Source organism: Desmodus rotundus, chromosome 3 (genome assembly GCF_022682495.2).
Source record: "Desmodus rotundus isolate HL8 chromosome 3, HLdesRot8A.1, whole genome shotgun sequence".
NCBI lineage: Eukaryota > Metazoa > Chordata > Mammalia > Chiroptera > Phyllostomidae > Desmodus > Desmodus rotundus.
In genome coordinates, this window is record NC_071389.1 from 53,954,135 (window position 1) to 53,969,296 (window position 15,162).

The following is a 15,162-nucleotide window of genomic DNA, read 5'->3' on the forward strand; positions in this document are numbered from 1 at the left end:
TAATAGAGTTAATAATACTCTATTGTATACTTGAAAGTTGCTAAGAGAATAGATCTTAAAGGTTTTCATCATATGAAAAAATTGTAACGGTGTGGGGACCATTTTGTGTGTGTGCATATGTTGAATCATTATGTACACCTGAAACTTATGTTACTTGACAATTGAATCTCAATTTAAAAATACTACGGGGCTAGTATTTAAATACATTACATACCAAAACTCCAAGGCTCCATATTATAACTTAAGGCAAGCTATTTTTAAATATAATCCACTTCTGTCACCCTGCTCCCAACCCCTACCCTTTAGTTGACCAATTCTTCACCTTGTATTATTTGAAACTATGTCTGTTACAGAATTACAAATTCTTCTCAAGGAAGGGATGGTGTCTTAATTTCCTTGATTAATCCCTACTACTGACTATGATATTTTATTTGCGAAAAGACTTAGTAAATAAATGTTTGTTAACATAACTGCTTAATATAAAAATAATATTTATCTAGCTTATAACATATAAATAAGAGATTCATAATTCTGAAAATTAACACGACCAAAAGTTCCACAAGTAACAATAATGCTATAAGGCAAAACAACTTTAAAGAATGGATTAAATATAAAAATAAAATGCATGTATTTCTTCCACTGTATAGAAAGGTAATGTGCAGAGCCATATGTTGATTTAAAATTGGTTCATTTAGGGTGTCATGTGAAAATATATTTCGTAATGGAATATTTAATGCAATAAAAATTTGCATGAAGTTAGTAGTTTATTAACTTCTAAGACATATGATGGTGAGCATCCTTAGAGAACTCGGGAAAAACACGTGTGTTAACTTTCTAAATTCAGGTAGTTCTGTAGACGAACAGGAATCAGAAGTGAAAATATTCCGTTTGGGAGCATGTTGTTGGTCAGTAGCTGAGACCTGACGATCATTCTGCAGAGATGTAAGAGTTCACACGGGTCTCGGTATCTCGTTGAAGGAATGTACTCCAACCAATCCGAGACAATTGGACGTCTTCCTAAACTTAACTGCGTCTGAAGAAAAGGCAAGTGTTTTCATTTTGTTATGTGAATCTTTGGAGTAACATTTTCATTTTTTATTCAAATGAATACAATATACCTTAATGCTTTTCTGAAACATTTTCACCTAAGGCGAGTACTGTTACTCCCATGTCATTCTTACAACTATATATAAACTTTAATATGTCTAGGACACATACATTATTTCTTACAACTATGAGTCTGCATATGTTTTAACTGTAGGTCATAAACCTATGTTTCGTCAGCTTCTCCTAGAGTAGTATTGTCAACTCGGATATACACTGGAATTATCTAGGCCACTTTAAAACACATCGATGATAAGGTTCTACTTCAGAAATTCTGATTCAATGGGTCTGGGGCTGGGCAGAGACAACATACATCCTAAAAATTCCCTGAAGTGATCCCTGTCATTATAGAGAACAACTTCATACTGTAAGCCATGAGAAGGCCTGGCAGGAGGCCCATCCATATGGAAAGATAACTTCTAAAGTTCCAGTTGAGGTACCTTTTAGAGATTTAGTTCTAGAAGCCACATGTTAGTAGGTTGATTTAGGAGTAAAAAAACATTGCTGTATTGCATAGATGTTTCTCCAGTAGAACCTGTACTCTACAGACTATGAAACTCTCACCGAAATGCTATACAACTTTTCGTTATTTATCCCATACTCGACGACTTAAAGAATATCTAGTATATGCTCCAGCTGAACTCAGTACTTGGGAAAATTGTAGGGTACACAAATAGACATAGTCTGTGATGGCAGAACTATGGTCCAGAGGTAAAGCTGTCTCAATACATGTTTATGATAAAATACATATGCTGTGATAGGGGGAACTACTGGAAGTGTGGAAATGCAGAGGGGTATTGAAAGTGTTCTTTAAGGCGTATTTTATGCCATCTTTCACTATCTCACTCAATGCTACTTCACTTTAGCTTATTAAAATGCAATTGATTGGAAGCTAAATTTTTGCCCCTTAGACAGGTGATCTTGATCAACTCGCTCTGTCCTAGTAAATACTTTTCCAGTGTGATTGTGCCTTGGGAATAGCAGTTATGGAATTGGTCCAGAATTGTTTTCATCTAGAATTATTATGCAGGACTAACACTAGACAGGGACAAGCAAATTGCTAAAGATGCATAAAGCCTTAACTGTTTTTGTTTTAAAAATTGGTTGCTAAGGCCCTGGCCGGGTAGCTCAGTTAGAACATCATCCCAGTGTGCCAAGGTTGCAAGTCTGATCTCTGCTCAGAGCACATACAAGAATCGACCGATGAATGCATACATAGGTGGAATAGTAAATCAATGTTTCTCTCTCTCTCTCTGTCTCTCTCTCCCTCCCCCCCCTTTCCCCATTCTCTCTAAAATCAATAAATTTAAAAAAAGTTGATTGCCAAAATAACTTGACCGATTTGCCCTCCTTATAATTGTTCCAGGCATGGTTGATTGATGTGCACTGTTGAGACTTAAAAAGAAAACAAAAACAAAACCAGCGGAGTTATATTTATAAGGAATTTGTTTCTGAAGTTACATATTTAAAAATAAAGGGAACTGCTAAAATCCTTGGTAACTTTACTGGTTTAAATTGATAGGAATAGCTTTCTTTCCCTTAAGCAGATTTACTTCTTGCTATTCTAGTAGGCATGATACAATGATGCTGAAACTTGCAGCTTGTTTTGTTAGGGTAAACATGCCCTCTACATAGTTTTTTTTTTTTTTCTTTTTTTATTCTCACCTGAGTACATGCTTATTGATTTTAAAGAGAGAAGAAGGAAAGGAGAGAGGGAGGGAGAGAAACATCTATGTGAGAGAGAAACATCGATTAGTTGCCTCTTTCATGTGCCCCAACTGGGACCAAACCCACAGCCCAGGCATTCCCACCAACTGATCCACATCGACCTGGGCATATATAGTTGATTGTTTTTCTAAATTTGGTTTATTTCCAAAAATCTTATCGAGGAGAATCCCTCCACATATCTGAGGGATATTGTCCACTGAACAAATACTTTTTTATTGCTGTTCAGTTACAGTTGTCTGCATTTTCTCCTCTCCCCCCATATATTTTCATGCTCAAAATTATTTTGAGATTTTGAAAACAAAAAAATCTGTATTCTGATTATAAAAAATCTGATTGCATTTGTGGGGAGAAATGTAACTCTTGTTTTAAAATTTTCTATTGGGAAAAGGGTCTGATAAAATTTTATTGGTTTTTTTAATTATATTTTATTGTTCATGCTATTACAGTTGTCCCAACTTTACCCCCTTTTCCCACCTGTTTCCAACCCCTCCCCCACTCAGGCAGTCTCCATGCCTTTGTGTCCGTGGGTCATGCGCATATTTCTTTGGCTAATCCTTTCACCTTCTTTCATCCATCACCTCCCTCCCCCTCCTCTCCAACAGCTATTATGTTTTTTAAGAGACATAGAAATCCTTATGAAGAGATATTTTCTGTAATTACAATATAATAACACAAATTTATTTAATAACTACTAAAATAAACTATAAACTTAGCTTTTGAAATTTTCTCATATTTATAAGACAAAATTATGAAATAAAGGACTGATATTTGAGATAATTTGGATTTTGTCTATTTTTACAAGCATATTCTCAATGATTAACTTTTCAATGGATGTAATCAGATTAAAAATTAATTTCCTTCTTAGCTCACAATTTTATCTTGTAGTTGATCCGTATTTGAGCCCAAACTCCAAAAACCACACTTGCTCACCTCTATCTCCCTGACTGAGATGACAGGGAGAACTCTGGAGCAGAGCATTAAACACGTTTTGGCGTCTTCCTGGATGTCTACCAGTTCATGATCGACCATTATCCTCACTCGTGAAGGGTAGAGCAGTATTGTTAACACAATGTTGATAGGGTTTTTTTCTCTTTCTAAGATGCCATATTGCAGGAGTATTTTTAAGATGCTGGATTGTCTTGTCTGAGCTACGTAAAGTAGAGGTGTGATGCCACTGAGTGGGCTGGGGCAGTACACTGGTGTGAACGTCCTGTGAACCAAACACACGAAACCTCCCTGAACCTACAGTTAACAAGTGTGGTAAACACTTTATCTTAACGGTAATATAATAGTACAGGGAAAATAATAGTACTACCTTATATGTTAAATGTCGTAACTTTTAATGTAACTTTACATATGGGGTCTTAGTTTTCTGCTCTATGAATCTAGACCAAACTGAAGGTTAAAAAAAAATAAGAAAACTTCTACTACATATTTAAACCCCCTTTACATTTGTAAGAACAAACCAAAAAAGATTTCCAATGTGTACAAAGTTTTAGTAACGGCAGTTCTGTTTCTCATTTGAAAAATCCATTGTGATTAGAACAAGTATTAGAAAACTGATGTAGCTCTGGAAACTCTAAAATGGAAAAGAGAAAAAGGCTCTTTTTACTGTACTTTATTAATGGAACATAATTATGTGACCCTTTTGATATCTTTTTGTTTTTATTGTTCTTGATTATATGGCAGAGCTGAGCTAGCATTGTGTTTGAATACTGAACCCAATGAGTAAGTGCAACTACTTTCACTGTTTTTTTTAATTCTATTTTGTCACTTTTATAAAATTAGAATTGGTATTTGCAGGTCTAAGAAATGTAAATGCCATATCAGGTCCCACAAGGGCAGAATTTTATTTTCTTTCTTCAGAACAGTTTTGAAAGCCCCCTGAGATCTTGTTTCTCATGGAGTACTATGTGATCACTAGACTTGAAAATTTCTCTTCCCTATGACAGAAATGAAAATTTTATTTTTTCTAAATTTATTTAGTCCTTGCAATTGTTCCATTTAAGGATATTTATGTCTGCTGTTGAATTGGCCTCTATCTGGAGATAGGACATACCGCAGAGGCTTTTAAATGATCAAGCCTCAGTTTAGCCAAGTAAACATGGCATATAAACTACAAATTCTGGTTTTGGACAACTATGCAGAGCAAAGGAAGTATTATTCAAAAAGATAAATTTTAAGATGGCATATACTTAAGATGGGAGGCAACATGGTATAATGCCATAAACAATGGAGATTTAAGGGTTCTGGGTTCTAGGTTTTGGTTCTAGCTACTATGCTGGGTAAGTCAGCCTCTTGGACTGTCAGTGTCCTTTTGCAATTATGCGTTCATTTACTCATTTATTTAATACTTGCTTGTCCAGAGCATACCAAGTAATAGATATGCAGAGACGAAAGATATAGTCCTTGATAACAGGATGCTTATTGCAGTGTAGTCAGGGAAGTAGGCAAGTAATTTGATAAATACAACAGAAAGTTATAATTGCTGCAGTAGATGAGTGGCTGGGTGCTCTGGAAGAGCTGAGGAAGGGCACTGACTCTACTGGAATAGTCATGCTCTAGGTCATCCTGGAGCTAAGACTTGAAGGATTAGTAATTATTTGCCAATAAAAAGATTGGAAAGAATGTCTCATTTACAAACAGAAAGCAACATTGGAGGATTGTCATGCCTGAACTAGCTATATGAAATTACTATTTTGTATTAGATAAGTTTTTTGGTTGGTGTCTATTTGGGAGCCCTAGAAACCTCCTCTGTGGTGATTCCTTAGACTACCTACTTTACCTCCAAAAGCTTCAATGAGCCCTTATATGACAATATTTTGTGATTTAAACAAAATAAGTGTGGCACAGTGCAGATCAGCATTTTGGAAATTGAGAGTGGGTTTTTGTCGTAGCTCCGTCCGTAGTCCTATTGATGTCCTTCTTAGTTCTGCATACAAGTATATGCACTACCCCTGGAACCCTCTCCAGAGCGATACTGTGCTGCACATCTCAACTCCGTCACAATACTTCCAACACCCATCCAAAGTCGAACTCCTAAGCTACTTCTCCTTCGGCACTCCTATCCTGCTTATCATTATTCACTTTCCCAAAACACCACTCTTCGCATTCAGCTCTTCATATTTCTTTGATTTGTACATGTTATTTTCCTCTCTTTTCAATTCTGTCTTGCTCATTGTGTAAGACCCTGCCTAATAAACTCTTCTGTGAAGTGTTCTTTGATTACCTGACCTTCTCTTATTCCTCTGGTACTTTGTGCATACTTCCATTAAGCCCTTATTATTTGGGGCAACATCTCTAATCTTTTATTTCACACCTTCAAAAATAAATGGGTGAGCAAGAGGAACTATAGAAATTTAAGTTCCACAAGGGCAATAATTTTGTCTGTTTTAGTCCACTGTTACGTTCCTAAATGCCTAGAACAATGCCATCGTAGACACTTGTTAACTGATTTTTTTCACTGGTATCCTGAATATATATATTCCTTAAATCTGTTCTGTAGCTTTTAGGCCTAACAAAGTTTTTAGTTAAGTGGAATTATTTAAATTTTTCAAAACCAATCTAGTTTATTCATCTTGCTAACTCTTAAGAAGATGTTTAACTTAAAAGTCTTACAAGTATTGAAATTCAGGGAACTTAGGTAACAAAAAATAGCACAAGTAGCCCTAGTTAAGATTTAGAGACACTAGTTGATTTTAAGATACTAAGATTGACATTACCATTTAGAGGCTATTTTGGACCAAAAATGTTGAAAACATGACTAAAGCTCAAATAGGTTTAAAATGTGATTTAAAAGTCTAATCTGTACCCAAATGACATATGATTAATCCTCATGTTTAAAGAGCATGCTACTGTAAACCAAAATTTGCTTAATCTGGACTGACAGTTAATTATAATAGTGCTTATATGGATGGAGCGAGGCAAGCAAAGCAGGAATCAGTTTTTAAATGTGAGGTTAATGAACTGAACCCTCTGTATCTGAAAACCTGTCACCCACGCTTATGAAATGAGGCATAATATTTCCATATAGACATGCAGGGAATGATTTAGTTTTAAAGCTCTAATAATTATTTCTAATTTTTTTTTTACTATTTCTCCTTTGGTTTTAAGATGCTAAATTCAATAGCTGTTTTCCCATAATTTTATCTTTGCTATGTAACACAGTTGACTTTCTTCAAACCATGTTTTCTCTTGACTCAGTGGGGCCATTTTCTCCAAATTAAGCATCTACCTCCTTGGTTTCATTGGTTTCTCTTCCGATACCCTCAATATCTAAGTAGATGTGGCCTTTTGTCTCATTTTCTTTTGACTAATTGTTCTCAGGCAATTTCATTTATGACTATAACTTCAACTACTGTCTACTAATTTATTCAACAAATATTTATTGAATGCATATGTATGCCAGCACTATTTTGGGTGCTTGGGATACATGAATGAACAAAACAAAGATGCCTCCTTTCTTGATTATGTTGCAGTGGGGGGTAACAGACAATACCCAGTGAACACAGGAAACAAGCAAATTTTATACGATGTTAGAAGGTTTGATAAGTGCTGTGGGAAAAGAAAAAGTAGAGCAGTATAAGAGATGTGGAAGTGCAGTGGGTGAAATGAGGGCATTTTCTGCTTTGTATTTTTTTAATCCTCATTTGAGGATATAGAGAAAGAGAGAGAGAGAGAGAGAGAAACAGCAGTTGGTTGTTTCCCATATGTGCCCCAACTGGGGATGGAACCTGTAAACCTAGGAATATGTCCTGAGCAGAGCAGGGATTGAACCTGCAACCTTTTAGTGTATGAGATGATGCTTCAACCAACTGAACCACTTTGTCAGGGCAGCATTTGCTGATTTTGAATAGGGTGAAAATAGGAGAGGGCATAACTGAAAGGTGACACTGGATAAAGAAGAAGGAGATGAAGTGAGCCATTTGGATATTTAAGGACCCTAAGGCAGGAGAGTGTATCATTAAGGGTGAAGGAAGAGTAAGGGAGCCAGTATGGCAGAAAGAGTGAATAGGGTAGGAATAGTAGGAAAGAAAGACAGCGATCATAGGATGCCACATCAGATAGAGCCTTGCAGATCACTGTAAGGACTTCATCTTGTACTCTAAGTGGAATGGAGGAGCCACTGGGGATTTTGAGTAGAAAAGCAACAACAAGATCTTACATTTGTTGAGAATTTGTTATGCGTTAGGAGGAGAATTTGTTATGCGATAGAAGGAGAATTGTTATGAGATAGAAAGAAAATTTGTTATGGATAGGAGGTAATAGCAATAGAGGTGATCATATTCTGTATATTGTTTGAATGTAGAACCAACAGATATCCTGACAGATAAGATGTAGAATGTAAGAGAAAGCGAGACAGCAAGGATGACGCTATATCTAACCACCTATTGTACGTCTCTACCTGGATATCCATTATACAATGCAAACTCGTATGTCTGAAAATAACTTTGTAGATCTCTGTAATAATCCTGATAGGTCTGTTACGTGATCGTTGCGGTAGGCTGGATACACCCTCTCAATATTGCAAAAGGGATTTTGCAGTTAAGATCAACATCTTGAGGTGTGATATTACACAGATGGGTGAAATGAAATCACAAGTGTCCTTGTAAGAAGTGTCAGGAAATGATGGAACCATAGCCAGTGAAGATATGACTACAATGATGGCTTTGAAGATGGAAAAAGAGGCCACGAACCAAGGAACGCAGGCAGCCTCTGGAAGCTGACAAAGGCAAGGAGACATTCTCCCCTAGAGCTTCCAGAAGGAATTAGTCCTGCTGACACATTGATTTTAGCTCTGTAGCCTCATTTTGGACTTCTGTCCCTCAGAACTATAACATAATAAATTTGTATTGCTTTAAGCCACTAAGTTTGTGGCAATTTGTTACAGCAGCAAGAGGAAACTAATACAACCGTAAACTAGTCTCCAAATTTAGAAATCTGAAGATTGACTCTCCTCTTTTTTTGATTCTCCATTCTTTGTATCTTGTTACTTATATGTAATAATATCTTTTCCCTGCAGCTGTTGTTTTAGTTTAAGTCCTCATGACTTACCTGGACAATTGTGATAGCAAAGAGTGGCTAGAGGTTTGATGGTCTGCGATAGGGAATGGTACAGTGGAATAAGTTCTGCCCTCCAGACTATTTTTTTTTCCTGGTTAAAGCACTTTATTGATTTCAATATCAATTCACAGCCAACATTATTTCATAGAGCTATTATACAGATAAATGAATGAATCACTGTGCAAGGAAGATCCAAGAATACTGTTAAATCATGGGACAAATCCATCTTATGTTTGGTTCAGAGTCTAGTACGTTTACCTTTCCCATAATCCTACTACTGATGTTTTAAATATACATATAATTTAAGTTGGAACACTGTGCCTTCTGTAAAAATTCATTTTAAAACTACTCCTCTAACTACCTCCTCCTTTTCAATCAGATTGCTTCCTCCAGTCCTTCGTATATAGAAATTCTGGAGCTGTCATTGTACCTGGAGTGTTCGAGCAGTCCACTAACTGATTTCTCCGCCTCCTGCCCTAGCCTCCCCTCCCACAATCCATTTCGAAAATGGGAGGTGATAAGTCTTTTCATACTACAAGTCTGACCTTCACTGGTTGGGCATCACCCATGGTATAAATTTTAAATTCCTTAACATGGCCTACAAAGTCCTTCAGGGTTTCTCTCCTAGGCTTCCCATCTCACTCCAGCAATGCTGAATTGCTATAGCCACTGAATACAACATGTTTATGTTTCCTTTGGTTTTAGTTATCTTTCTGTCTGCCTAAATGACGTCTCTTCAAGAAAAAGACAATGGAAACTCCCTTTCATCTTTGAAAAATGCATTTAAGACATTACCTTTTCTAGAGAGCCTTCTCAGATACCTGCTCCTCCCCAATAGTGTTAACAGTGTCCTCTGTTCTACCTTTACTTTCTTTTATTTTGGTACCTATAGTGTGATTGTAACTTTTTATGGCTCCCTTACTAGTCTATACACTCTCCAAAATGAGACAAATACAGGGTCTCGCACAAATAACTCCCCTTTTCATTACAAAATCTTTTACTACAAAATCATAAGCATGTAACATATTCTGTAACATAACAATATCACACTCAAGCACACCACATGGCATTTTAGGTGAAATGTTCAAATTAAAACTAAATTATTACACCCATATTATTATCTTACCAACTACACTAAACAGGCGTTACTTCTGCCGGACCCTGTATGTCTACTTCAGGTTTTTATTTCCAACAGATAACACAGTGCCTGGCACTTGAACATGCTTAATAATAAATGATTATTGTTATTTTAACTGAACGAGATCAACTTTTTTTTAACCACTAAATGTCAGTCATACAGTATCACTTAGATCCTTTTTTTTATTCTCATCTGAGGACATTTTCTAATTGCTTTTAGAGAAAAAGTAAGGGAAAGAGAGAAACGTCAATGTGAGAGAGAAGCATCAATTGGTTGCCTCCCATAAGTGCCCAGATTGGGGATTAAACCTGCAACCTAGGTACATACCCTAACCGGGAATCAAACCAATAACCTTTTCTTTACTGGATGACACTCTGACCAACTGAGCCATACCAGTCACAGCCATTTAGATCTTTATTGCAGGTTTGTTGTAAAAATGAACAAACTTATGTTCTATTCTCTCCTTAATTCTATCTCCTGCCCTCCAGGGACCTATCATAACACTGCATTGTTAAAATAGGGAAATTACCAAACTGGGTTATATACAAGGGTGGGGAACCAAAGAATAATGCTGCTATAGAAATAAAAAACCAACAGATCAAAAGAAACTTAAGGTTTTCATTATGAGGACACAATAGCTGTGTTTAAATATTTGAGAGGTTTTTATGGTAGAGGGAGATTAAGTAGACTGTTCTCTATAGCTCAGGGGTCAGGATTAGTGAAATGGAGACAGAATCACTACACTTTGAGGAAGAAGAATATAATAAAGCTGCAGAAAAATTCACTTTTTCATTCAACACAATCTTGAGTGAGCACTTGCTATGAATCTGCATAGTTCTGGCACTGAGGATTCAATGTTGAAGATGTAGTCAAGGCTCCTCCTCTCATGGAGCTTACTTTTAGCAAGAGTACGTAGTGAACAAATAAATCAATGAAAAAATAAAGAACAGCAGCAAATGGAGTGGTCAGTGCTATGCTGAGATTTCAAATAGAGTGCTATAATGACTGAGTGACTAGACGGTGTGACCAGGGAAGGCCTCATAGAGGTGACATTTATACTGTAATCCAGCTGGTAAAAAGGAGCTAATGGTGGGAAGACCTGAGTGAGTCGATTTTTTCAGGCAGAGAGAAGGTCTTCAAGCAGGTATTAACTTGATGTTCAAGAAACAGAAAGGCGTACTTGTTGGAATAGAGTTCAAGGGAGAGAGTGACATGGGATAGACTTTGGGAGAAATAGTGAGGGGCCAGATCAGGTAGGACTTTTTAAAATGGGTATTGAATTTGCATTTTATCCCATTTGTAGACAGAAAACTTTAGAGGACTTTAAGCATGAGTGATATGACCTATTTTACATTTTTAAAAGGTCACTGAGGTTTCTGAGTCAAGAATACATTATAGAGGTTGAGAGGGGAGAGTGGAAGCCCGAAGACTTTGATAGGAGTCTGTTGCAGTTGCCCAGGCAAGCTGTTTGTTTTTGTGAAGCCTGAGGTTCCTTGTGGAAGTGTCAAGCAGACAGACAGCCTGATAAAGGAGGAGTCTGCAGCTCCCAGTCGAGAGGTAAAGATTTGGGAGTCTTTGGCATATGCCTATTTAGAGTCATGGGACTGAGTAAAAGCCCCGGTGAAAAGAATATAGCTGGGAAGGAGAAGGGTCTTTGCAGGAAGGAATGGTGTGCCCCAGGAGACAGTAAACTCACTGCCACTAGAGTTGTTCAAGCAGAAAGCAGACAAACAGCAACCAGGGTTTGCTTTACAAGGGGTTCCTGCCTGAGGGGTTTGCTAGTGAATTCTTAGACTCCATTCCAATCTAAAATTCTATGATTCTGAAAGACCCTAATGATCTTTTGGTGTGTAGAATTTACCTGCAATTGTGGGTGCATCTAAGACAAAAGTTATTACTGTAATTTTAAAACTGCCCCTTAAGACAGCTGTTAATGGTACTCTGTCATATCCTACTGCGTGTTTCTCTTTCTTTGTTTTTCTTCCTTTCAGTTTTCCCCTCTTGCCCTCTATTTAATTTTTTAAAACCTTTCTTCCTCTGTTTGACTCCATTTTTCTTTTTCATGCGTCGGCCAGGGATGTGCATAGACATTCCTTAGCTCAGCTGGTGACACTGTGTGTTAGAAGCTGCTGACCTCTGCCAGTTACAAATATAGTGGTCCTTAAAACAACCAAAAAGTGCTATTTGGGGGTTTTATTTATTGATATTTTATACCACAGCTATCAGTTCCTGTACTTGGGTGATCACTAAGGAAAGCAACCCGGTTCTCCAATACCATCGTGATGCACAGTCAAGAAAACAACTCAGCTTCAGGCAGAATCTAAATCGGTTTAGTCTTTATCTGTATTGTTTTTCATTGTGTACATGCTCCTATCAGGGTGCCTTACAGCGCATCATACATAGTAAGGTGGTAAATACTTCTGAATGAATGAACAAATCTACATCTAATCAAACCAATACCTACACGTAAAGAGTCAACTGGAGTTAGCGCAGACTCAGTAATGTTAGACTGTATGTTATGGACTCTACAAAGAGGTGACATTGGAGATTTATTTTTACAGGATCCTTAGTGGTATTTATTGCCTAGATTGACATGTTCAGACTGTGTGAAAGTTTGGTTCTATAAGAGACGGAAGCAGGTATTTGGCTTTCACTGTGCTCAATTCTGGAGGATTTAGAGTCAAATTTATCAATGTTTAACATACAAATAGGAAATAAGTGTGTTTAATAAGTATTATTAAGTGAATTTGTGTGTGTATTCTGAATTATTCTATGAAAGTCAATTTATTTTAAATATTCAATTTATGTATATACAACAGTTATACATTCTCAGTATTCTCAAAAAGAGGGGCTCACAGTATTACACAAAACAATGAAGTTATCTAACGCTGCATTACCTTGAGCACTGACGTGCCAGCATCACAGAGCAGAACAACTAGTAATTTACTGCTACATAATAATGTACATATAGGTAAAAATGTATGGAATAAAAAAGGAAGGAATGAAGGCGTGAACAAATGAATGAGCATTCAAGTCAGGATTTCTTATCCATATATAGCCACTGTGCATATTCATTTTAGAAACAGTAGTAGTAGTATAATCTCCTAAATGAAATTTCTCTCCTTATACGAGACCATTACCTCCATATCAGTGCCAGGTTACAGCTTCTGTCTTGAACATAGTCTTTTGTCTTCTTGAGAAGCAATTCCACAAAGTCAGGATTACCTTTTCTGGCAAAAACCCAGTACAGAATTGTATTCACACATATTTCAGTAAATTCAAGATTAAAATTTAGTTCAAAACGGTATCCTGATTTTTCCACAAATGCAATATAATCTGTGAGCAGTGCGTCAAACCCGTCCAAGTCGACATACCTCAGGATTTTTGCCAGTGTTCTGTAAATTCGAGGTTCGTAACAATGATATCCCCATTGGCCCAGAAACTGCAAGGACGGTCTTTTAACAATTTTGTCAACAAGATTGCAGAATATATTGCTTCTTGGACAAGAAGTCTTACGACATAATTTAGAAGATTTACTCATTGCTACTTAAGGCGATGATCTACAAATAAAATCATAGGAAGTCATACTGTAACCCTTCAGTCACATATTTTGATAATGTGGTAGGCTTCACTCTGCAAACAGGAAGTGTCCTTTAAACTGTGGCCAGGAAAATATCATATGAGCTATTACCATAAAGTACTGGATGACATCACAATTGATGGACATCTGTCATCAGCATAGGTCAGTAGTTTGGGATAATGTATGTAACTGGTGACATTTGAGAGAGATGCTGCGCAGAAACGGCATGTGTGAGAGCTAAGAAACAGTGTTCTTGATGATTTGCTAAGAACTCAGCTCAAGAGAGTATGCATGCTTTCAAGTGCTATAAGCTCAGTCTATACATTAGACAAAGTAATATTAACAATCAGATTGATTATCCTTTTATGATGTCACGTAAGCAAAGAGCTTATAGCCAGGATGTGAAAGTCCAACACTGCTGTTCTCATGTTCTGCATGAGAGCTGCATGTTCTCACTGAATGCTCATGGAATATTTTCCCTATTTTATAGTTGCAGAAACTAGTTTATAGTTAAAGTAACCTGCTAATAGGCACTGTACTAATTCTCAAAAAAGATGTCATATAGTATGAAACAAATTTTGTAAACTTTATTTTCAAATTTTATGTTTGATAGAGATTCTCTATAAATTTGGCAGAATATATACAATTTGTCCACTAAAAGAGCTTCAAGTTTTCTGTGGTATCCTTGCCAGGTAAAGTAAAGGGGAAATATGCTGTGGTTTTATCCTTATTTGGTAGTTTATGCTTCAGCCACTTTTATGTTAAATTTAACACTTGGTTGTATTGATGAGCCAGTTTAAAGGTACTTGAATTTTTTTTCTTTTGCAATTTTTCTTTAAATCACATAGATAATGTCTCTTTAGTAAAAGGAAGTATTACTTTGGGCTTACTATAATATGCTTCCACTAATAATGTATTTAATTCTCTAAACTCTAAGCTCTCTTTTCCCAGCATAGCATGAAAACAAAGTAACTATTGTCACCTTTCTGAAAACCTAGAGTTTTGTTGTTTTCCTGTACTTTCTCTTTTTATTTTCTCTACCTCAAAAATACATTTTTAAGTTGAACCATTTTTATTGATTTCTTAATAATACTATACATGAAGGTTGTAATATTTGAAACATTATAGAGCCAGTGAAAAAACCCTCCCCGAGATAATTATGTTAACAGTTTTATGTATAGCCTTTCAAATATTTTCATGCTCATATGGAAATAGATATATTATTATTTACTTTGTTCTTTTGCCTACAGATGGGATAATATTACACATAACTGGTTCTATGAGCTGCTTTTAACTTACATAACAACACCTCATAGGTTCATTTGTATGTCCATATATAATAAGAAACTCTTACGTACTACTTACTACATACCAGGCACTGTTTAAGTGCTTTATATATTAACTTTTTTCATCTTTTTTGTTTTACAACAACTCCACTCCACAGGTAAGAAAGCAGATATACGTCTAGTGAGTGGTACAGCTGGGCTTTCAATCCAGACTGTCTGATGCCAGAAGCTTCACCTCTAGTCTCTCTGCGTCCCTAAAAAGA

General features: G+C 36.4%; 1 protein-coding gene across 1 annotated transcript; it reads right to left on the reverse strand.

The window, feature by feature from the left end:
- Nucleotides 1-826: 826 nt before the first annotated feature.
- ASB17 (ankyrin repeat and SOCS box containing 17) lies at nucleotides 827-13,700 on the reverse strand. Its single transcript, XM_024565586.2, has 3 exons — nucleotides 13,174-13,700; nucleotides 3,763-4,042; nucleotides 827-1,033 (listed from the first exon to the last, which is right to left on the reverse strand). Exons 1-3 carry the CDS (start codon nucleotides 13,572-13,574, stop codon nucleotides 827-829), a joined length of 888 nt encoding a protein of 295 aa, XP_024421354.1. The 5' UTR covers nucleotides 13,575-13,700.
- Between the last annotated feature and the right edge of the window lie 1,462 nt (nucleotides 13,701-15,162).

Excerpts from the sequence above, each read along its gene's own strand:
- ASB17 (XM_024565586.2), bottom strand. The coding sequence starts at position 13,574 with ATGAGTAAATCTTCTAAATTATGTCGTAAGACTTCTTGTCCAAGAAGC. Across the intron at positions 4,043-13,173 it reads AACCTGGCACTGATATGGAG|GACGTTCACACCAGTGTACT; the intron begins GTAATGGTCTCG and ends TTTGGTTCACAG. Across the intron at positions 1,034-3,762 it reads TCTCAGTCAGGGAGATAGAG|ACGCAGTTAAGTTTAGGAAG; the intron begins GTGAGCAAGTGT and ends CCTTTTCTTCAG.